Below are 25,678 nucleotides of genomic sequence, written 5' to 3'. Positions count from 1 at the left end.
AATGTTGTTTAGGTATAGTTACTGGAAAGGAAAGATTTTATTAGGTTTCTTGTTAGAATAAGAACTAACTTATTATTAAGAAATGATTGTAACCAGTGTCCTTGGACAAACTTAACTGAGTACTATGGAATACCTACTAACCATTTATTATAATGTCTTCGTATGTACACATGTAACTTTTAAATTTGTATTAGGCTAAACGATATATTTTTATTTTTGTTAAAAATTTTAATTATTGTTCATATAAAACTGGGGACCAGTTTTTCTGGGGCGGAGGCATATGTCACGAATGGAGGCATATGTCACGAATGGAATATTACTGGAGTTGTTAATCAACGCGATAAGGATTGGTGGTTATGGAATCGTGCTGTACGACACCATGAATCAATAGTGTTTTGTAATTTCCATTATGTTCTTGAGATAAGATCTAAAAATTTAATTATGAATATTTGCATTGAATGTGATGAAGGTTTTGTTGATGAGATTTACAAAAAAGTTGCTTATCACTACAAGGGAGTGTCTTTTTTGCTAGTGCATGAATATGCTTTTTTTTCATATTGTCACGAATGGAAAATCCATTAATTCAAAAGATGGACTTATTGACTTAAAAACATAAGAATATTCGAGGATTGCGAAATATTAAGCGCACGAGGCAAGGTCGCACCAGGATGCACCTAGTGCATCGTATCGGTGATGAGTCACCAACACCTGCTTTACAGAAATATGAAAAACAGGCGACGAACAATAACAAACTACGTCAGCCGATCAATCGGGTATAAAATACGCTGATTTCAGCAGTATTGGACGAGTGTGAACCAATCGACAGTAGTGCGACCAGCTGAACCACGAAGTCGAGATGTCGACTCTCCTCGAGGAAAGAAGATCAAGTTAAGTAGTCCATTAAAGTGACCAAGCCAGCCGCCAAAAAATCCTTAGCTTATGTATTCATGTAAGTACAATTGTTGAATTATTAACTTTTAGTGTGTTGATTTATGGCTGTATTATACGGATCCACTTATAAATGTTTGGTCAATAGTGTCTCAAGTAGATTTTCGTTAATTACTTATTCAGCAAATAATCGGCCACTGACCGAAACAAGTCGTCGACCACTTGAGTTGCAAAATAAGCAATCGAACCTTTTTAGAACGGAAGCTAGCTAAGGTGTTGCAATCACCAGTCAGCAATAAGTCATCAATTGTTCGGACAATGATCCAAGTGCTTAGACAAGCAATTAAGAAATTGAACTGACTAAGAGATCGCAATACCTTACAATAAATAGCCGAGAAATTGGGAAGGAGGGTTAGTCAGAAATTATCCGCGAAAACTAAACGGTTCGGTCGCGAAAGTTAAGGGAACTCTACCCTGACACTTACCCTCGTCCAAAATGGTTTGTGAATTAATTATCATGTAAGTACAAGATAATTTGAATTGAACCAACTTATGTCTGACAATGCTTTTTATTTATTTTATTATCTTCTTATAAATTCAGTATTCGTTTAATCTTTCTCTATGAATAAACGTTGTTGTTTTTGTTATCCAATCTTTGAGTTTAACTTGACTACGACCCCAGCCTACACGTCCCCGCGTTACGACTAAAAATTAGATCGTGACAACTTACCTATATATACCATTACCATTATATACTTATACTATACCACTATAGCAAAAACAGATAGTATCTTTTTATAAAAAAATTGTGAGAAATAATAAGAAGTTTTTTAAGAGGATTCCTTAAACATTTTGAAAAATGGCTGACGAAATGGAGGTTGATAGAAACGAAATCACAAAGAAAAATGAACAGATTGGCATAATATTCCAGTTATACGATCTAATTGTTTCGAAATTGCCTACAAATGCCAAAGGTTTCGAAAAAATTTACCAAAATGATGTGATAGATCTTGATATCTCAGATCAGACTTCAGGGGTGCTTTTCACTGTGTACACTTTACTGAGGAGGACCCAAAACAGTGCTGATTTCGGAAACGACAAGTACAGGGCTTATACTGCCAAAATAGGTGAAACAGATATCAACATAGCTGCAATTGCGACTGAATTCAAAGCTCTAAATCTTCAGCTAGACTGGATGATGGCTACTCCTATAGTGAACCTGTTGACTGCCTTCAAAGGTTTCTTTGACGAGGTAAGAACTGGAGTTACTAAGTTCCAAGTTAGAGGAGACATAGCTACCAAAATTAAGAGAGCTAGAACCAATACATCTGGTAGAATTGAGCTGACTCCAAACGACGGAAATGTGGGTTTAGCAAACTACGGATTGACTAACCAACACATTCCCTTACTACAAGGAATCACTTTGCCACCAGAAAGGAAGACTGGATTATTGAAGAGCCTGGGGCCAATGACTCAATGTGTGATGCTAATCAATGAGAAGAGCTATCCTCAGAAATTAGTGGAAGCAGTCAAAAACTCACTACGTATGCTCCCCATGCATGGTGAAATTGCAACGGCTCTAAAGGACTCAGATTCCCCGGGAAGAGTAATGGGACTTATGAAGGAATTAGCTGATTTGTTAGTGCTGACCACAGCTAGATCTACGCAGAAAATTTATTTTCCAATCTCTGTAGCAAGATATCTTTGGAGTGCAAAACCGGCAGATTTTTGATCATACGATTCTAAATTGTATAAAGGATCTACACGAGAACCATTAAATATTTCAGGTAGGTCTGCTCTTTTACCAAATACTAGCTCGAAAGGTGTGTAGTTATGATAAGTACTAGGAGTCGTATTATAACAAAAAGTGTAATAATTTGTCCATATATCCCAATCTGCATGAGCTTGATCAATGTACATTCGCATAAATTCATTAAGAACTCTATGGTTTCTCTCGCATCCACCTATGGACTGACTGTGATACGCAGTGCTAGTTTTATGCGGCGTATTTAACATTTTTGCTAAACTTTCAAAAATTTTATTCTTGTATTCGGTTCCTAAATCAGTTCTTACTTCTTTTATAGGTCCATATACTAAGATAAATTTTTCAAATATAGCTCGTGCTACTGTGGAAGCTTCTTTATTGGGTATTGGAAGTATTACGATGTATTTAGTTAGTTCACATTGAAGCGTCACTGCATAACAGTTATTGTGATTTGATTTTTGAAGTGGTCCTATTGTATCTATACAGACAATGTCAAAAGCTTTTTGAGGAGTTGGAGTCAAAGTTAAAGGTTCTATGTGTTTAACGACGGCTTTATTTACCTGACACTTATGACACTGCCTAACATATTTAGCGATGTCACGTGACATATTTTTCCAGAGATAAAATGACCTTAATTTTTTCAATAATCTTTTCTGTCCACAATGTCCACCTAACATAGGATCATCATGAAATTGTTTGATTAAGTTAAGTTTCTCGTCATTGTCTTTGATTAATTTTCTTTCTTTACATAAAACAATTTTAACTTTTGAAAGTATTTTATGCCCTACTTCCTTTAATTCATTTACGGTGCACCGTGTGAAAATCTTGTCATTTAAATTCAATCGCAAATGTGTAAACTTACTATCACCAGCCATGTTATTCAGCTTAGACAATAGTTTCGGTAATGAAAAATTGCCATTAGTAATTGAAAGCCAACAACGAGCGCTCTTTTTGCGATAATTAATAATAATGTGAATGCATTCTTTATCAATTTCAAATCTTAAGGAAGGAAATTTCAATACATTATAATTATTAAGGGCTTCATAAATCTGAGGTTCTTCAGTACGTGATAATTGTTTATCCCCAGTAGTAGTGTGTTTATTAAAATTTTGGTTTGTCTTAGTCATTGATCTGGTAATTGCTAATATTTGAGCCGTGTTTCTGATTTCCTGCAAATCCGAAATATTTATTCGAGATAAGGCGTCTGCGCCTACATTATCTGTTCCTTTTATATATTCTATATCAAAGTCAAAGTCTTCTAAATCCAATCGTATTCTGGTTAATTTGGACGACGGGTCTTTCATAGAGAATAAGTAAACAAGAGGTCTATGGTCTGTTTTTACTAAAAATGTTTGTCCATATAAATAACAACGAAAGTACTTTATTGCCCAGTGAATAGCTGTGAGTTCTTTAAGAATAGTTGGTTTGTGAGACTCGCCTTTTGTAAACATACGAGATGCATAAGCTATAGGTAGTTCCTGACCATTAAAATTTTGTGAAAGAACTGCACCACAAGCAAGTTGGGATGCGTCAGTAACTAAAATAAACTGTTTTGAGAAATCCGGATATTGCAAAATGCGAGGACTAATTAGTGCTTGCTTTAAACGGTTAAATGAACTTTCGCATTCGCTTGACCATACAAACTCAGCATTTTTCTTAGTTAGCGAATTTAAAGGTAATGTGATAGTTGCAAAATTTGGTATAAACCTTCGATAATAGTTGCAAAAGGCAACGAACCTTTTTACCTCATCAGCAGCTCGCGGCGTCGGATATTTGTTTATAATATCGTACTTAGTTTCATCGGGCAAAATACCTTTGTCTGTTATTTTATGACCTAGAAAAGTGACCTCTTTTCTAAAAAAATTGCATTTCTTGGGATTTAATTTCAAATTGTACTTTCTGCAAGTTTCAAAAACGCTTTTTAAATTATTCAAATGATGTTTTTCTGAACAGCCTATTACTATTAAATCGTCCATATATAAAAAAGCTTTTTCTGGAGTTATTCCGGCAAAAGCAATAGACATCATTCTTTGAAAACTGTTGGGACTGACTGAAAGTCCAAAAGGCAATCTGGTAAATCGATATGAACCCTTATCGCTGCTAAATGAAGTCAAATCTCGCGATTCTTCATCTAAAGGTATCTGATGGAATCCTGATAACAAATCGACTACTGAGAACCACTTTGCTCTACCAAGTTGATCTAAAATATCGTCTATGCGATTAATCGGAAACTTGTCTCCTATAAGTACCTTATTTACAGCTCTAAAGTCAATACATAATCTCCACGCTTTCTGATCAGTTTGCGATTTTTTAGGAACCAATAGAACCGGACTATTGTATGCTGAGCAAGATGGTTCGATTATATTATTATGTAACAATTTTTCGACTTGTCGATTTGTTTCATCTTTAAGTGCTCTGGGAGCTCTATAATTTTTAATATAAATAGGTTTTTTGTCAATAACTTTTAATTTTTGTGTGTAAAAGTTGTTAAATGTTAATTTATCTGTTTCTAATCCAAAAACGTCTGAATAATCTTCGCAAAGTTGTAGCAGATCTTTTTTAACAAAGTCTGGGACATCTTGATTAAGTTCTTTTAAGAGTTGAACATGTCTATCTTGATTTTCTGTTTCTATGATGTAAATGTTAAATTTATCGAGACTGATAGTTTCAAGATTAGACATGTCTACAGTTACATTTTCAAATGTTGTGTTTAAGATTTTTACAAGCGGATGTTTTTGAGATACTATACTACGAGCTAAGTATACACCAGGCTTTAATTCTTTATTTAACACCACAACGTCGTGTGTCAAATGTTTCAAAACGTCAATCTCTCTAATAACTTCACATCTAGAAGGAATATGGAACACATTCTTTTCAGGACTGCTTAAAATTGGAATTGTTAACTTTTTGTGTTTTAAGTGTACCGTCATATTCCAGTTAGAATAATCTATTATTGATTGGTAAGCAACTAAAAAATCTCTACCCAATATTCCGTCACATGGTATTGGAACATTAGAATCAACTATATGAAATTTGTGAGGTAACGTACACCCTTGGATAAAAATATTTGTGTTTGCAACACCTAATGAATTAGTTAGGTCTTCTGTGATACCTTTGATGCTAGTGGCTCCAGAAAAATCAACTATTTGATCAGGATTTACTGATAAACGTTTAAAAATTGATATGTCAGCTCCGGTGTCTACTTGTTACGGTTCAATTTTCTCCGTAGGGACTTACCTGGTGGTTTTTGTAATTCATTAATTCATGTTGCTTAATTTGGTTTGTTTACTACTGTTTACCTCTTTACGTTTGTTTATATCTTAAATCTTCAAGTCCGTTAATAGATGGCGTTACAGGTGTCTTATCTCTTCTCTTCTTTTTTGGTTGGTTAAATTCGTTTCACTGCTGTCAGCGGGCTGTCGCTGTCAGAGTTCTGTCTGTCAGCTTCAGTTCGGCTGTCAGTGTGTTTTGATCTGGCTTTTCTTTTACTGTTTCCTGTTGCAAATTGGTTTTTAGAATATTCTAGCGTAGTTAATTTCCCCACCTGACTTCCGGTTGTGTCCCTGGCTATTTAAGCTCGGGGGGAAGCCATTTTGGCTCCTTTTTGACCAGTGACCTTGCTGTGAGTGGTGAGACCAACAGCAAACCAGAGCCACCATTTTGTTGAACTCATCTAGTGAGGATTTTGTGTGGTCTGTTGTCGCTTCAGGCGGATTTGTTTGGTCCTCATAATTTGCAGCTGGGGTAAGTTTTCCTTTCTTGGTCAAGGGTTGTAATCTTATGGAAATGTGCTTGTGCAGGTTTTGTGCCAAATTTGTAGCCGATTTGGGGGCAGGGAGGAAAGAAAAACTACCCTTTCGACCTTCAGAAAGGTAGCTATAGGGTTTTTGGAGAAAGCCAGGGCCTTATTCGTTCTTTGCTTTGAAAGGGTTCTTCGGTGAGGCTTCATCCACGCGGATTCAAATTGTAGTCCAGAGTAGGCCACCAAGTTCCATACTTCCGGGGGCTGTTACTGAGCAGTCTTCCAAGCCATAGAAAACCTCCCGAGACTGAACTGAGTTGAACTCCCAGTGGAGCAGTTTGGTTCACCGAAGGTTGACAGGCAAGCTCCCTTACCTTTGACTAACCACCCTGATTTTTCCCCTATCGTAAATATATTTTAAATATCTATAAAAGCCATCAGGAAAATAGTATTGCTAGATTGTGCTAGCCAAATCGCTCAGATCTATCTCTAATTTTTAACTCTATTTATTTAATTGATCATTTTATTTTATTTTTTTTGATTGTATTGGGACCGACCCAATTTATTATTTATTCAATATACGTCATTGAATCTCTTTTACCACTTTGTTTTAATGTACAAGTCACAGGGCCTTTAAATAAGCCAATTATCCACATATAATTGGCAATAGACTTAGTTCACCGGCTGCATTGTCACGTAAGTAATAGTAATTTGTTGCATTTTGTTGTACTTTGGGCCAGGGGACTGTCCGAACATCAGAAAGGTTTCCAACTTTGTACCTGCTTAAAGTTGGTGGCGCTTTGAACCCCTGAGTTAGTCGAGTATTTGCACACGCGTCCTAAGCTAGTCCTCTGAACCAAGGTTTACCTTTGAATCTAAATTTTTTTCCCTTTAATTGCTTTTTTGTCCCATGCCCAAACCAATTTCACGTGTAGCAATTTGGCGCCCAACGTGGGGCATATTTTTGAGAATTGAGCAGCTTTTTACAACTTCCTGGTGACTTGTACATTGAAAATTACCTTGTTACTAACCAATTTATTGATTTATATTTGACTTAATGATTCACAACATTGTTTGAAGTTGATTTGTATTCACCGATTTATTGATTTATTGGTTTATCGATTTTGTTTCATTGAAATTCGGTGATTTATTGATTTGATATATTGTTAGTTGAATTTTTTTTTTACCGTATTTTGTTCTGTTGTGAAAAAATATTCGAGATGGAGTATAATATGAACATTTTACACTTGACTAAAGACATGCTTCGTTATGAACTTGCAGTTCGAGGTATGCCTACCTCAGATTCAAATACTGTTGACCAATTACGCGCTGCTTTCCGTCCTCTTTTAAAATTAGAAAAGAAAGGCAAGGGTTTGAAGAACCCAGCTTACCCTTTTAATGCCGAGGAAGAACTTGACACGATAGCTGAAATTTTTGCTCAGGCTTTAAAACTCGTAAAGGAAATTTCGGGGGCTGAAGCCAGAAATATTTTTGAGCGGGCACAATCGCGTTTTATGCATTTGTACCAACGTTTAGATCGTATTCCTTTGGGGGGATTATCTGCTGATCTGATTGAGAAGCGTGCTCAACTGACTGTTGAGGTTTTGTCAACTTTAGACCAACTTGATAGGTTGTTAGCTTCAGAGCCGAATTTGAGCTCCGCTTTTGAACAGAGTGTTTCCGATAACGAGTCAGTATTGAGTGACCGGATTGATAGAACCGCCGCTCACAAATCTACACCTAATAAATCTTTTAATGGGGGCTCTAAAAGTTGCCGTGTAGACAAATGGGGTCTTAAGTTTTCGGGGCATACTGATAAAATGTCAGTGCATAACTTTCTTGAACGAGCTACCGAGTTACGTTCAGCTCGCGGTCTTTCAGAAGCGGAACTGTTCGATTCGGCTATTGACTTGTTTCCCGAGAAAGCTTTGAATTGGTTTAGGGCAAATCGCGATCGGTTTAATGACTGGCAATCATTATCCGAACTTTTGACTCGACATTTTGAACCTCCAGACTATCGTGCTAGGTTGTTTAAAGAGATTTTAGACCGAACGCAAGATACGTCCGAAACTATTGTGGACTATCTTTCCAACATGAACGCATTGTTTAGGCGTCACGGTAGACTCTCGGCTGACGTGCAGTTGGATATCATTACCCGTAATTTGTCCCCATTCTATACTACTCAGCTTCCAGTTGTGTCAACATTGGAGGAGTTGGAGAGTGAGTGCTTGAAACTAGAGGCGAAAAAGTACCGCGTTGATCATTATGTACCGCCATCACGCAGGCGCCGAGACTTTGTCGAGCCCGATTTTGCTTTTATTGAATCTTCAATTACATCGGAAAATTTTACTCCGACAACTGCCCCAATAGCTGCTTCTTATTTACCACCTTCGCCCACCACATTCCCCACCAATGTGGCCGCTCATTTGCCTCAGAACTCTAGTTTTCCTCGTTCAAACCAGGCCGATTCAGCTTCTTCTGGTAATCACCTCAACCCTCGCCCCAACCTCGCTAAATGCTGGAATTGTGATCAGACGGGTCACTTAAATAGAAATTGTCCGTTGCCACGCAAAAGACATTGCTATCGGTGTGGAACACCAGACGTTACCGTGAGTACTTGTCCCAAATGTCGGTCGGGAAACGCCTCTCGGAGGAACTGATTGGTCGCGCGGTTTCTCCTTCGCCCAACTTTTCGACCATCGAATTGCCCCTAAATAATACCAAGTTTTTAGACTTCATTTTTTCACACGCCCAGGGCGATGAACGTCCTTACTTGGAAGTTTCAATTTTGGGTTTAAAAATGTTAGGTTTGCTGGATTCAGGCGCTTCACGCACAATAGTAGGACAAAGTGGCTATGTTATTTTACAAAATTTGGGCCTTCAGCTAGTTAGAAAGCATAGTAATTGCACGGTTGCCAACGGTCAAGTCTGTGCTAGCATAGGTTTTATTTCAGCACCGATCACTCTTATGAATAAAACCCACTTTGTTGAAGTTTTGGTATTACCCGAATTAAGTCATCAACTTATTTTGGGAGTTGATTTTTGGAAGGCAATGAAACTGATTCCTGATTTACAACAGGATGTCTGGCACTTTGCTGACTCTCTACCACAGACAGAAGTCTGCGGTGTGGTTGATGCGGAACTGTTGTCTGATTTAGACCGGCAGGCTCTTGATTAATTTGTTAAGGAGAGAGTTTTCTCATCGGGAACCGGGCTTGGCTGCTGCAAAGTAGCTGAGCATGTTATCGAATTGTTGCCTGGCACTTTGCCAATCAAACAGCGTTATTATCCTGTTTCACCTTTTAAGCAACGGCTTATCGATGAGGAAATTGATGAAATGTTAAAGCTGGGGGTTATAGAGCCATCAAAGAGCCCGTGGTCTAGTCCAGTTTGTTTGGTTAAAAAAAAGGACAATAGTTATCGCTTTTGCATTGACTTTAGGAAGCTGAACAGTAAAACAAAGAAAGATTCGTACCCTATTCCGTACATTTCAGCCATTTTAGATCGATTGAAAAATGCTCATTACATTAGTTCAATCGATATTAAATCAGCTTTCTGGCAAGTACCTTTGAGTGAAGCTTCCAAAGAGTTGACCGCCTTTACAGTGCCTGGCAGGAATTTGTTTCAGTTCACCCGTATGTCTTTTGGCTTGACCAACGCACCAGCAACCTGGCAAAGAATTATAGACTGTGTTTTAGGGGTAGATTTGGAAAACAATGTTATGGTTTATCTTGACGACATTATCATAATTTCTAGTACCTTTAATGAGCATTTGAAGATCTTGGGACTCGTTTTTGACCGTTTAAAGGACGCAGGCCTTTTGGTGAAACCTGAAAAGTGTCATTTTTGTAAGCCCGAACTTAAGTACCTTGGCCACGTTGTAGATTCTAAGGGTTTAAGACCTGACCCCGAAAAAGTACAGGCCATTGTCAATATTTTGCCACCTACTAACTTAACTGAGATTCGTAGATTTATTGCCACTGCCAGTTGGTATAGACGGTTCATACCCTCTTTCTCTAGCATCCTGTCACCATTATCTCATTTAACTAGGAAAAATGTCAAATTTAACTGGACACCCGAATGTCAATCTTCTTTTAACACCATTAAAGAGGCTCTAATAACTGCACCCGTTTTAACTTGCCCTGATTTCGATAAAACCTTTGTCTTGCAAACCGATGCTTCACATTACGGTTTGGGTGCAGTATTGACACAATCATTTGCTGATGGCGAAAAGGTTATTTGTTACCTATCAAGGTCGCTTACCCGTCAAGAAATGAAGTTAACTGTGACAGAGAAGGAGTGTTTGGCAGTCATCTGGGGTGTTGAGAAGCTCAGACATTATTTAGAGGGCGTGCATTTCAAGGTTATAACGGACCACCATTCACTACTGTGGCTTCATAATTTAAAGGATCCTCAGGGTCGCTTGGCTCGTTGGGCACTTCGTTTACAACCGTACGATTTTCAGTTAATTCACAGGAAAGGAAAGGAACACATTGTTCCAGACTTTTTGTCCAGATCTGTACCAGTTAGTGTCAGCGCGGCCTTGATGTGGCAAACTTTACAAGTTCGTCAAGACATCGAACCCTAACTTTCTAGAAAATTCTAGCAGTTGGAAAAGTTAGTGGTGCCTAAAGATAGTCGGAAAGAAATTTTGTCTCGTTGTCATGATTTACCCACCTCGGGTCACGTTGGGATGTTTAAGACCTTTTGGAAGATAGCAGAACGTTACTACTGGCCTAAATTGCGATCTGATGTTCACAAATACATCAGTCATTGTCATATTTGTGCTCAGAACAAAGTAGAGCAAAAACCGCCCGCAGGACTAATGGGAAATCGCCCTGTTGTTAATCAACCCTGGCAATCTATCAGCCTTGATTTTGTGGGTCCTTTAGTAAGATCAAAAAGCGGGAATAGCCATATTTTAGTGGTCACTGACTATTTTTCCAAATATGTCGTAACACATCCATGTCGTTCAGCTAATGCTAAAACTTTGACAAGATTTCTCGAAAACAATGTCTTTCTAGTTTATGGCGCACCCCAAACCTTAACCTGTGACAACGGTACTCCAATGAGGTCTAGAGAATTTCGAGCTTTATGTGACAGGTATAAAGTTAATATCTTTTTTACGGCCGCCTATTACCCTAGGGCTGATCATACCGAGCGTGTAAATAGAGTCATTAAAACCATGTTAAAAACTTATGTAGATCAAGGCAACCATCGAACTTGGGAAGACAATTTGCCGGCAATTTCTTGCGCAATCAGAACTTCTCGCCATGAAACAACAGGTTACACCCCTTATTTTATCAATTTCGGGAGGGAGCATAAACTTTTTGGTCAGGATTTCACTGAAGGTATTCCTACTGTTGACACTGAACTTCAACAGATCGTAACTAAACGCATACAGGGTTTTAAAGACATGTTCCTGAAAGTGTCTGAGCGAATTTTAAAGTCTCGCGATAAGAGCCAACATCAGTATAATTTGCGACGACGACCCGTTAGTTACTTTGTTGGTCAACGTGTTTGGAAGAAAAACAAAAGTTTATCCAATGCCGCTAACTATTTCAGCGCCAAATTGGCTCCCGAATTTGTGGGACCGTTCATAATTCACAAACGAACCGGCACGTGTACTTATGAATTGAAAGATTCAAATGGCGTGAGTTAGGGAGTTTGGCATGTGCAAGACTTGAAACCGGTTGTTGAGTAACTCCATCTCGATATTGCGCAACAAGCAGAACGCGGATTGTTTAATTCACTTGGTTATTGTTTTATTCATTATCCTCTTGCGGTGACTGTTTAGTCAAATTTATTGTATTTTTCCTTAATTTTGCGTTTTGAAACATCATTAGCGGTGTTCATTATCTATCTCGATTAGCGTTATTACTATCGTATCTTTTTATTTGTAAACTATTAATTTGATGGCTTTCTTATTCGCGTTTTGCCGTGCGTGACCACGTTACAGTTTTTACATTGATTACCTGATTTTGATGATTACCTTTTTCCCTGACTTATTACCTTTATCTTACCTTATCTTTTTGACTTACCTTGTCTTTTATCTCTTACCTAGAATCAATTTGCGTAATATTAATTACCTTGTTAGTTGTTTCGATTAATTACCTTGCGTTTTCCTTGTTAGCTCGGTTTATTTTGACACTTTGTCTCGACACAGCCAAATTGCTACACGTGAAATTGGTTTGAGCATGGGACAAAAAAGCAATTAAAGGGGAAAAAAAATTTAGATTCAAAGGTAAACCTTGGTTCAGAGGACTAGCTTAGGACGCGTGTGCAAATACTCGACTAACTCAGGGGTTCAAAGCGCCACCAACTTTAAGCAGGTACAAAGTTGGAAACCTTTCTGATGTTCCGACAGTCCCCTGGCCCAAAGTACAACAAAATGCAACAAATTACTATTACTTACGTGACAATGCAGCCGGTGAACTAAGTCTATTGCCAATTATATGTTGATAATTGGCTTATTTAAAGGCCCTGTGACTTGTACATTAAAACAAAGTGGTAAAAAGAGATTCAATGACGTATATTGAATAAATAATAAATTGGGTCGGTCCCAATACAATCAAAAAAATAAAATAAAAATGATCAATTAAATAAATAGAGTTAAAAATTAGAGATAGATCTGAGCGATTTGGCTAGCACAATCTAGCAATACTATTTTCCTGATGGCTTTTATAGATATTTAAAAATATATTTACGATAGGGGAAAAATCAGGGTGGTTAGTCAAAGGTAAGGGAGCTTGCCTGTCAACCTTCGGTGAACCAAACTGCTCCACTGGGAGTTCAACTCAGTTCAGTCTCGGGAGGTTTTCTATGGCTTGGAAGACTGCTCAGTAACAGCCCCCAGAAGTATGGAACTTGGTGGCCTACTCTGGACTACAATTTGAATCCGCGTGGATGAAGCCTCACCGAAGAACCCTTTCAGGTGGTCAAAGGCTGTTACTGAGCAGTCTTCCAAGCCATAGAAAACCTCCCGAGACTGAACTGAGTTGAACTCCCAGTGGAGCAGTTTGGTTCACCGAAGGTTGACAGGCAAGCTCCCTTACCTTTGACTAACCACCCTGATTTTTCCCCTATCGTAAATATATTTTTAAATATCTATAAAAGCCATCAGGAAAATAGTATTGCTAGATTGTGCTAGCCAAATCGCTCAGATCTATCTCTAATTTTTAACTCTATTTATTTAATTGATCATTTTTATTTTATTTTTTTGATTGTATTGGGACCGACCCAATTTATTATTTATTCAATATACGTCATTGAATCTCTTTTTACCACTTTGTTTTAATGTACAAGTCACAGGGCCTTTAAATAAGCCAATTATCAACATATAATTGGCAATAGACTTAGTTCACCGGCTGCATTGTCACGTAAGTAATAGTAATTTGTTGCATTTTGTTGTACTTTGGGCCAGGGGACTGTCGGAACATCAGAAAGGTTTCCAACTTTGTACCTGCTTAAAGTTGGTGGCGCTTTGAACCCCTGAGTTAGTCGAGTATTTGCACACGCGTCCTAAGCCAGTCCACTGAACCAAGGTTTAGTTTAGTTTAGTTTTTTTTTTTGTCTCATGCTCAAACCAATTTCACGTGTAGCAACTAGTAGCGTACTAACTGAACCAGTCATTTCTAACTCAACTTTCACAAAATTTGAAAATGTCAGACTAAAACTATATATGGTTACATATCGCCCAACCGAGCCGCTTCTTGGCTCGATTGGTGCTCCAATCCGTTTCCCGACTCCGAAAAGCCAACAAAATTAGGACTAGAGCCTCTATAGTACCTAGCAGATGTGTTACCACGATTAAAACCTCTATTAAATGCGCCTCTGCTTCTATTACTGCCTCTAAATTGTTCTCTATAATTATTAATATTGTTTCCAAAATTATTAGAATTTCTATTGTAACTGTTAGAATATCTATTGAAACTCCTATCGAAATGCTGGTTATAACTATTATTACGTGGACCTGTGCCCCTAAAGTGACGTCGCGCATTATGAAAATTGTTTTGCCTAAACTGAAAAATATTTGCCGAAGACGGTGCCAACGAACTAACATTCACAAACTTAGTAATAGTTTCCTGTACCGAAGAAAACGTGCCAGCCTCCATTATTAATCGAACTCTTTCACTACTGACATTTTGGCTAAATGCTCGCACAGTATTTTCAACCGTGTACCGTTGGGCAACTTCCGCTGGTACGCCCTCTGTAATATAGGCTGTTTGTAATTTTTGCGCTAATGCGTCCACTTCAGAAGCATATTTTGCGGCTTCTTTATCGTTTTGTTTCAGATGTAAAATTTTTGCAGTCAATAATTGTGAAGTTTCGCCTTTAATCGAATTTTGAAGTTTAAAAATTATGTCGTCAATTGTATTTTCATTCGTAATAAGACTTCGCGCTTTTCCGGTCAAACGAGTTTTCACGAAAGCTACAGCGTTAGCAAGTTGATTTTCGCAATTGTTTTTAAGTAAAGTTAATGCATCTAAAAATGACTGTAAATTTTCAGAGTTACCATCGAATTTACTAGCCAAACTAAAAAATTCTACGGTGCTTGTCGACATTTTTGATATTTCAACGATACTTTTTAAAGGTTCTAGCAGTGTTTGTCTGGAATTAAAATTTAGTTTTTCAGTTTCTTTTATATAGGGCGCTGCTGCTGCCAATAATTCCTCTGGGCTCTGACTCTCTTTTAAAACTTGAGTTTTAAAGTTGCTTAACTCTTTTTCGATTAAACCTATCTGTACAAGTAATTTATTTACTCTGTCTAAATTTCCGCGTCTCTCGGTAGATTCTTTATTGATATTACTTGAAAAGCTTTTTGCAGTTTCGTAAATTTTCTTAACTTCTGTTAATCCTTTACTAGTCATTTATCAAAAATAATAAAATTGATCCAAATACTGCAGTTTAAAGATAGTAACTACAGAATAGTCATATAGACAATAATACCTATAATAAAATTTTTAAATGCCTGAATTGAAATCAACTTAAAAGTTCCATTATAAAACCCAGTTTAATAAACTATTTACTACGACTAATTATTGCTTACTTTTCTTTTGCACAGTTACACACAAGAACTTAACACTGAAGACACTTGAGTTTGTTGAGTTTGTGCACAATAAACAGCACATCACTATCACTGTACATACGCGCACACGCTTACCGGAACAGCTCTTACGTTTACTTACTCAACATTACGTTTCTCTTATAGATGCTAAAGAGACTGCTGCCATGTCGCGGCGGATCTGCTTCTTCATATTTTTCTTGACAGCCCGAATAATTCTCCACAATAAGAGCATTGCCAACATAGCGAAAATAAGATACAGAATCACTTTGACGTCTTTAGTGATGTTGTACTCAGCTTCTTGTACTATAAAATTGGAGTTAACTACGCCATTTTCCGTTACTTCTTGCTTGGTATCTTTTGACTTGGTTTGCCCCATCTTAGCTCACATTTATACCACGCTCAGCTCCTAAGCAGATTTGTCGGCATCGGATACATTACGAAACACAACCAATGGCACTACACTTACACTACACTTTCTTTTTTAACTTTTACTTTTTACTATTTAATTAGAAGTCCACGAAAAATTAGCAGGATCGCCATGTAAAGGTAGTAAATGATACCCCGGCAAGTTCCCTGTATTCAATATATATTTGCTGAATAAATCGCTTATATTTATCGTACTCTATTATGCCTACTCATACAATATAATATAGGTTGCTGTGTATACATAAAATACTTATAATAGCGAACCGATTGATGCAATACGATTAATAAGAATACTTAGCTATGCATGTCAATGAACTGTTACAACTTCAACTAACTATGTTACAGGGTGAAATATTTCACACTTTAAGGTATCATTATTTGGTCGCAAGAAAAACGTTGGCTCTCCTTCTTTAACTATAGTGTTTGGCCCTTGCTGAAAGAAGCTTTTTAAATAATTGTATATATCGGTTATTTCATAAGCTCCGGGAGGAATGTTGATAAATTTTGCGGATTTGGTGTTATCTATACAGGGTGATTCCAAAGTTGGTGCTTTCCTTTCACCTGCGAATAGTGCTTCAAAAAATAAGCTTTTTTTTCCTTTGACGCTTTTTCGAAATATGAACAATAACGAAGATACAGGGTGTCAAAATTTTACTGAAAAAAAAATAAACTTAAAATAAAAGAAGAACTTAAATTTAATTTTAACTAACTACAGGTTATTCTTTATCAACAGACATAAACAAAAACAAAAGATTTCAGCCGCCTTTGAACTAAGTTTTAATAATTTGACATTTTAAATTAAAACAGCATTTAATTTTAGGCACGCATTAAGATGGTTTTTATTTTTTTACTCGAAAGCGGTGCGTCGTACAAAAAATAATAAAAGGGGTTTTATTTTTAGAATTGAACAAGGAATTCAATAATAGATTTTATGTTGAAAAAAAACTAGTATTTTTTTTTTTCGAAAATGTTTTTAAAAAATTAAACGCGCGCCACTGGTAAACGCAAAAAAATTGTTGTTTCTTGGAAAATTTCCTTTCCATGTAGCTACTGACACCTACAAAATTTTGTTTAATTACTTCAAGTGGTTTGGCCAAAATCATTAAATTTTAATTTTTTCAGTAAAACTTTGACACCCTGTATCTTCGTTATTGTTCGTTCATATTTCGAAAAAGCGTCAAAGGAAAAAAATCCTTATTTTTTGAAGCCCTATTCGCAGGTGAAAGGAAAGCACCAACTTTGGAATCACCCTGTATAATGAAATATACTGTTGCTTGTTTCGATGTTGGGTATTGTATTATACGAATGGAATCCAATTAAAGCAAGACTATATTGGAAACTTGGGTTCAAATTGATGGGTATGGGGAGGTCTATAGATAAAGTTGATTGACGTCCTTTTAAAGTGAAGATTGAGGACATACTGCCTGACAGTAGTGGGATTGTGGGGTATTTTATAGACAACTGTTACTAGAGAAAAAACAAAATTTTATTCAATTACATTATATAAAAATTCAATACAAAGATGACCGCACTTATATGTGTTGAATTTCTGATAATGATCCTTATTGTATAATATTTTAACATTAGAGCCAAAGTAACGAACTAGTTCTTGTGGTGGTTTTAATTGACCGAAACTATCAAAATAATTTACAGTGTTGCCATGTTTTTGTATGCCACCCAGTGAGCACCTTTATGAACTGAAGAGTCTAAGTTGACTATACCACATTCCCTATATTTAGACCCCTCTAAAATGAGGTATTTGCAATTGTTTTATATAAATTAAAATTTCATAATTGCTCAAGGCATGTTTGGGGAGGGCTATTGGAAGTTTTTTTTTTAAATATATCCCAAATCACCGTTGCGTTTTTTTTCAGATAAAGTCCAGAGCCTTTCACTCCAATTTCCTCAGTTTTCTTTTTATCTCCTGTTAGTTTATTTTTTGCATTTGTAATATCAATGACATTCTTGGCGACAGTTGATGCACCCCCAGCCAGTGCTCCAAGCGCTCCTAACGCCGAGAGAATTGGTAAAAGTGGTAATATTCCCCCCAATTTTTTATCATCAAAAGGGATGCTTCGGGGAATGCGAATTTTTCTTTTACCTCCAGCTTTCTTTATAGCAACACGCGCTGCACGAAGCGCATGTAAAGATGATTTCCTTAACAATTTACCATTCTTATCATTTAACAAATCATTCTTATTTTTAAGTAGTTCAGTCAACGACTTGGCAGTAGGTCTTAAAATGGTGTTGAATGATAGGGTTTTCTTTGCTTCCTTTTTCATGCTCATTCCCAATTTTCTTTTTACTTTCATAGTGTTTGTAAATAGCCACACAGCACTTTTTTCACCAAAACTTGAATTTTTCGCCTTAACTCGGTCCCAAGCTTGATTTTCTAATATTGCATCAGCTTTATGTCGGTCTTGTAACGATTTATTTTTGCTGTATGCAAGATCGTGCTCTTTGCAGGCACTATCTAAAGGATTAATTCCAGGGTCTCCTCTAGCTAAGCGTTCTTTCACACGAGTTCCGGGTCCACACCACTGATAGGAAGGTAGATGTAGTTCAAAGGGTAATTTGTTAATTAGGGAGTTGACAATACCCGCACCTGTGTGCTCTTGGATTATTAACATACTACTGAAGTTACCATCTGTAAAGCAGCTATATAAATAGGTTGTTCACCTAAAGCAAGAACCATTTTTCTCTACGAAATGGAGATAGTGCTGCAAGACACAGATCCAATAGAGAATTTAGACTTTAAAACAACTGAAGATGTAAAACATAGCAAATTATTGCCGAACTGTTTTCGCGCCATTTTGTGGGCGAAGTGGTTGTGGAAAGACAAACCTGTTTTTATCGTTATTGTTTAAGGTGAATGGATTACGATTTGAAAATGTGTATGTGTATTCAAAATCTCTTTTTCAACCTAAATATGCGCTACTGGAGGAAGTGTTAAAAAATGTTAAAGGTGTGGGGTATTTTCCCTTTACAGATAATGATGAGCTAATTGACTATCAAAATGCTAAAAAGAATTCCATATTTATATTTGATGATATCGCATGTGAAAAACAGGATAAAATACGTTCATATTTTTCAATGGGTCGACATAATGACATTGATGTTGTTTACATTTGTCAAACGTATTCGAAAATACCTAAACAATTAATCAGAGATAATTGCAATATAATAGTTTTGTTTAAACAAGATGATGTGAATTTGAGACATGCTTTTGATGAACACGTGAGTTATGTAGCCTATAATTCCGATAATGCTGACTATTAGATTAGACTTTGCAGAATCTTATTTTATTGTTTATATAAAAATCACGCTTTTTAGATTCAAGCTAGTAGTAGTCAGTCTGTAAATCACTTTGCAATTGATCTTCGTTTAAAGCAGTCATATTGTGAGTCACCTATTGTTGTAATCTTTTGTGTAATAAAGTTTTTTTAAAAGACTTATCGCGTGGAAGATTACTTAACTGGCGCAGTCAGTAGAATCTCAGAAGATTTTTCGGTTTAACCTGTGATTTGGAAGCAGCCTTTCCTGAAGCCAGGCCCAAAAAATCGTCAGTTTCTACTGTTTGCTGAGATCGACCTTTGAACCTACAGAAGAGAACCCACAGTTGCGGATCTAAGAAAGTACCGTAAGTGAGATTCCTTCTTTTACCCTTTTATTGTAAAATTGATGTGTGTTAATGCGAAATACCATTTTTCTATACAGTGCGTTTTTTTTAACGCGCAACATAGGATTTTACGTGTTAATTTTTTAAGCCCATGTTAGACCATGTTGTTTTGGTACTACAACTGTAAAACTTGACGGGCGTGTGTTTAGTACCCTGAAGCTTAAGTAAGTTTACCAATTCGGTCTAAAAAGTGTTTACAAACTAACGAGAAATCATCTTTTTTCGAAAAGATTTTATCTTTCCATGCTCCCTGTATGCATGGTAGGTACTTGTTGTTTTTGATACTGGCAGGGCAGGTAGCTGTGTAACAATTTCACAGAAATTTCTTTCTCTTACTATCGTGAAGATTTTGATCTCCAAAAAATTGAAATTCCACCTTCGCTTTTATTAGTGAAAAACAGTACAGTTCCATTGGAAATTCGTAATTTGTCTAAGGAAAGTATAATTATAGAATTTGACCCTTTCTCAATTGAAGAAAAAGCTCAAATCTTTAATTCTCAAAATTTTGAAATTTTTAATATTGAACAAGTACATTCAGAAATCTTTAACTTTGAAACCTCGGATTGCGACTTTGAAACTTCAGATTGCGACTTTTCTTTAATCCGTTCTCAACATCTCAATCAAGAAGAAAGAAAAGAATTAAAAAATGTCATCAAACAATTTTCAGACGTTCTGCATAAACCAAATTCACAACCCAACAAACACAATACATCCAGTGGACGACCCCTTTAAATCCATTAAGTATCCCACAAGTCCATGGACAGATTATGGGCATCCATTCACATTTCTTCAGATAGTTATCCATTGGATATCCACTTGTTACGGTTTTTTTTTTGGCAAAAGGTTTGTTTTCTTTGATTTTGGGGGGGTACTTACATTTTGCTATTCTACTGCAATTTACAGTAGGCCGGCTGTCACAAATTACCTTTTTTTAACTAATTCACACACTATCTGAGCAAGTAAGCAAAATGTTTCACTTCTTCTAAAGTAATCTAACATTAAAGATAGTAATAACATAAAACTTTAATTTCAATAAATAAATACATGTAAACATTCTCTGGTTTGACATTGACATGATGGTTCAGCGACGGTTGACTGTATTGATTGATGTATTGATTTTGTGGTTTTGTATTCTGTCATATTTAGAGTTCAAATTAACGACCAATGGTAAAATAGTTTTATTACAGGTGTCTATTTTGACCAATTGCAGCTTAACTTAAAAATGGTCTAGAATCTAGTTTAGGCAAACTGCCATTTTCTTTTTGGGTTTTGATTCCACATGGTGGACATTAACCATTAACGCTTGAGCGGATTTTTCAAATCAAAGTAGGTTCATCAGTCTTTAAAAATATTATAGAATTAAGTTTCTGAAATACCTTCTTGGGGATTTAAAGAAAAGACTTTGGTAAATTCCTATTTTGTATTACCAGGAAAAGCCCATCAACAACTCGGGTAAGTTTAAGTTGCAATTGTGCTTATAGGTACTCACTTAATGTAGGTTGCTATTGTCAATCCTAGCGTGCTTGATGGTCATTGTAACTAGAACATGTTTTCTAGGCTTTTTTGTTCCTTTCCCACTTTTACCTCCGGTGCTCCACAAGGAAAACAGCACTTGACACAATCGATCACCAACTCAACGAACACCAGCACATACACTTGCAATCAGCCCTTGTTGAGAGTTTAAGCTGTCCTGATTAATTGACACATTAGGCCTGCCTGTGCAGCATTAACTGAAGTGTCCAGGGAGTATTAGCAATCTTGAAACAAGGTCAGTCTAGTCATAAGCAGATCTGCAGGCTGCAAACACCGTTTCCTGGTCTTTGATTCACCATTGAGCACAAGCAGTCGATATATAGTAGTAGTAAGGAACTTTGACATTCTCCATTACCAGTGAGAGTGTGCTTACTAAGATTTTTGGGTTTGTAAGCTCACACTAAATGCATTTAGTTGGGGTCCAGTGCTGCTTGAAAGCACAAGTTTGTCTAACTTGATCTAAAATATTTGATTGAAGGTTACCTTTTTCTTTTGCCAACCTTCTGTGAACACAATCTAACACTCACCTATCCAGACTTGTACCGTAGTTAAGGTTCCGTATTCCCAAATACCCAACTTTGAGTCCATCATTAAAATAACCATTTAATCTCCCCTTTTGTAAACTGATTTGATTATAAATAGTATACACAACATGTGGTACATATTGCTGTGCTTTTAAACTTGACATTTTAAGGTTAGGTTCTGAATTGTCACTCAGTACATTAACCGTATACTTTTGATTTTTGACAGTCGGTAATTTTGTTTTTAAATAAAGAAGAGGCCTTTGCCATAAAACGGGGTACTTGGTGGTATTATTTAGGATTTGTATTTTGCATTACTGATATTTGGTCTAGCGTTTGGGGATTTCCCGCGTTAGCGTTCGTTTACTGCTCTTCTCAAGCCCTACACGACGGTGCAAAGTGGGTGGCGCCATTGAAATTTTAGCTTGTTAACCTACACCACTCTCCGTGAGTAGTTAGCCTGGGGCATTCACCGAGTGGCTTGAAGAGGTCCCGTGACCACCCAATCTTGTTTTGTAAAATAAAATCTTTCGGTTAGTATTTTCAATCTAGCAAATTCTATTGTTACACACTTTCAGATATTTAATGGACAGGTAATAGTGCCATGTCCATTGGACATCCAAGTATAAATATACAGTGGATATACCAGGGTGGACACAAAACAAAAAATACATTTAGGCATTGTTCTGTCTACTGATGATAATACAATAATTACCACATTTAAACTAATGATAAGAGGTGTTAAAGCAATATAATAAAACATTTTACTATTATACTATATTTCAGATTTTTTTGTTCTAAGATATCAACATAAATACTGAATATTAGGTCAGAAGAATGATGTTTGTTATGGTCATATATTATACTATCAAAAGCATAACAAAAAATAATGAAAACTCAATAATTTCCAACACCGCAAATCTTTCAGTTTCAAATTGCGCGGTGTAAAGTAGATTTTTATTTTCGTTCCATGAATTCGTGTCGCATCTCGTACCGTGTGTGGCTGTGGCGCTTGGGACGTATCACTTTGCAATGATGCCAAATATCAATTATCATACTGAAGATGGGAAACTTTTTCACTTTGCGTCATTATCTTTGTGTTTATATTAAAGTTATGTAAAATAATCATTAACTCGTTATTATTTTGGTATTTAATGTGTTTAAACGAGTTATTGCACGTCAAACGACATTTGCTTGTGATTTTAAAAGAATGAAAATATACTACTGCAATATTTTGTGGTACACCGCGGCAACATTGTGTCGAGTTTTAACACAACTAGCAAATCGCATACGCGGAACGACAAACACGTGACGTTGTCGGTGTCCAATCCAAGGATCCGAATTTGAAATTCGAAAACGAAAAAGATCTTACGGCTTTCGGCCATTTTGTTTATTTAAGTTCGTTCGGCCGGCGCGGCGTCCTACTCTCTAGCTTAAAGTATTTTATTTATTAGCAAGCTTTAAATTTGCTATTTGCGTGTTGTGCAGTGAAAAACGATCTGTTTAATACATAACAACATAACATTTTCCACTGGTAAGTACTGTATACGTATATTATTGTTTAATATGTCTAAGGTCCGACCGAAAACGATTTCTCGTAAAAGTTATAGAGCAGCCCACAAAGAGACAAACGATTTCTTGAATAAAATTCGATCCAGATCTCCTCTTTCTGAGCCTGGTTGTTCAAATTCACATACTAATGCATCTGTTCGTTAATGCATCACAATAACATCATGTCTACAAGATCATTCATCCTCGCATTCATCGTTCAATAGTGAAACTGAAACATCTGACAGTGAAATTTCATACTCATTTGAGGATTGCACAGATGGACAACCTACCAATCCACCCAATTTTATAGATACCTGTTCACACATAAGTTCACACCAAATTAATGACAATTTTGAAAATGGTTTTAATATTAGACATGAACTGTCCAAATGGAGTTTGAAGCATAATATTACTCACACAGCTTTCTCAGATTTATTGAAATTATTGAAACAATTAGTTCCAGATCTACCAGGAGACTCAAGAACTTTATTAAAAACACCGCGCATGACCATAACCAAAAATATTAGTCAAGGACATTACTTTCATTTTGGATTAAAAAGTTGTCTTGAAACTTTAGTGTCCAAATATTCAAAATTTAGTAACCCAAATTGTTTAGCTGTGTTTATTAATATTGATGGACTTCCTCTAGCAAAAAGTTTTTCAAATCAAGTCTACCCTATATTATGCAGTCTTGTAATAAATCCTACCATTGTGGAAGCAATTGGAATTTATCAAGGATTAGAAAAGCCTAAAGATGCAAATGCCTTCTTAGAAGACTTTGTAAGTGAAGCTATACATCTTATTGAAAATGGACTGACAATTAATTCTCATAAATATTCATTTGAAATAAAAGGTTTTATTTGCGATGTCCCTGCAAAATGTCATATTTTGTACACCAAAGGTCATACAGGGTATTATTCTTGTTCAAAATGTGACATTGACGGTGTTTATTTCAATGGAAGGGTTTGTTTTCCAGACTTGACTTTTAATCTTCGGAATAATGCCAGTTTTCGACAAAGAACACAAGAAGAGTATCACACTGGTACTTCAATTTTAGAAACAATCCTAAATTTTGATATGGTTCAAAGTTTCCCGCTGGATCCTATGCACTTGCTTTACTTGGCTGTTGTGAAAAAAACTAATTTTACTATGGTGTCATGGTAGTCCACCTACAAAGTTGTCAGGTAGACAAATGGAAATGATTTCTGAATCATTAGTTTCATTAAAAAAATGTATTCCTTGTGAGTTTAATAGAAAACCGAGACCAATCACAGAATGCAAAAGATGGAAAGCAACTAAATTTCGACAGTTTGTTTATATGTAGGTCCAGTTGTGCTACAGCATGTACTCAAGAAAGATCTCCTTGCTAATTTTCTTTGCTTACATTCCGCAATATTCATTTTATCAAGCAAAAAGTTGATTCTTGCATTACGATCATACGCTCAGTCTTTACTTGTATATTTTGTTGAAACTTTTGCGGCAATATATGGAAAAGCAAATGTGTCACATAATGTCCACAATCTGCTTCATATTTGCAAAGATACAGAATATTTTGGGACATTAAGTGAATATTCTGCATTTCCATTTGAGAACTACATGCAGTCAATTTTAAAGTTGTTGAGAAAAAAAGAGAGGCCTCTTGAACAAATTGTTTGCAGAAAAACAGAAAGTGCACAAGTCACAGGTAATGTAAGCAAAAAGGCTGCCTCTGCTAGGTTTTCAATAAATTATACTCAATATAAACAAGCTTGATTTAATGATTTTACTCTTAAACTTGATGACGCCAATAATTGTTGTTGCTTAAAAAATGGAACAATTATATCCATTAAGAACTTTGTCAAGCAAGATAATGTTGAATATGTTATTGGTACTGCTTATATTAATTTAAGAAATCTGTATTTGATACCCTGCCCATCATCAGAATTAGGCATCTATGTAGTTAATAATGAAGATGTAAGCCAATTGCAAGAATGGTATGCAGACGATGTTGAATTTAAGTGTATAAATTTTCTAACTAACAATAATGATGTTGCTATTTTTCCTCTGGTGCATTTAATATAATAAATTCATCATGAGGCTACATAAAGTTCACTTTATGTAGCTCATATGAACTTAATTTTGTTACATTAAGTGTCACTTATTATCCTAATAGAATAAATATTTATATAATCAGATTTTTTAACTTTTAACTGACCAACTATAATAATTATGATGTTGTCTAAAATGTCTATAAGCCATAACATAATAAAGATAGTTACTTATAGGTACCTGATGAACATATTAGCCTTTTCTTTTATAGAAAAAATTGTAGAAAAATGTTTTTCTTATACTTGTAGAATATAAATTTTGTATACTATGTATTACCTACTTTCTAAAGTTAGTTTAGTGTTAAGCTTTTAGTATTTTTGAATTTAGAATATCATTTATCTTGAGGTTTGGTTATAATGTGGACCACCACCAAGTAGAATTTACCGAGAGTAGAACGGTTGAAGCAGTGCCTGCAAGT

At 36.1% G+C, this 25,678-nt stretch overlaps 1 protein-coding gene and 1 long non-coding RNA gene across 2 annotated transcripts in view; one reads left to right on the top strand and one right to left on the bottom strand.

The window, feature by feature from the left end:
• LOC145736576 (uncharacterized) overlaps positions 1-25,678 on the bottom strand; it is a 279,046-nt gene that overhangs the window by 112,378 nt on the left and 140,990 nt on the right. The gene's annotated exons all lie outside the window — the stretch shown is intronic.
• On the top strand, positions 6,146-9,055 carry LOC145736682 (uncharacterized). Its single transcript, XM_081991105.1, has 2 exons — positions 6,146-6,397; positions 6,454-9,055. The coding sequence occupies exon 2, from the start codon at positions 7,616-7,618 to the stop codon at positions 9,053-9,055; it is 1,440 nt and encodes a 479-aa protein (XP_081847231.1). The 5' UTR covers positions 6,146-6,397; positions 6,454-7,615.

Source organism: Ips typographus, linkage group LG12, assembly GCF_016097725.1.
Source record: "Ips typographus isolate SLU linkage group LG12, UJ_Ityp_2.0, whole genome shotgun sequence".
NCBI lineage: Eukaryota > Metazoa > Arthropoda > Insecta > Coleoptera > Curculionidae > Ips > Ips typographus.
This window is presented reverse-complemented; position numbering and strand designations above follow the sequence as displayed.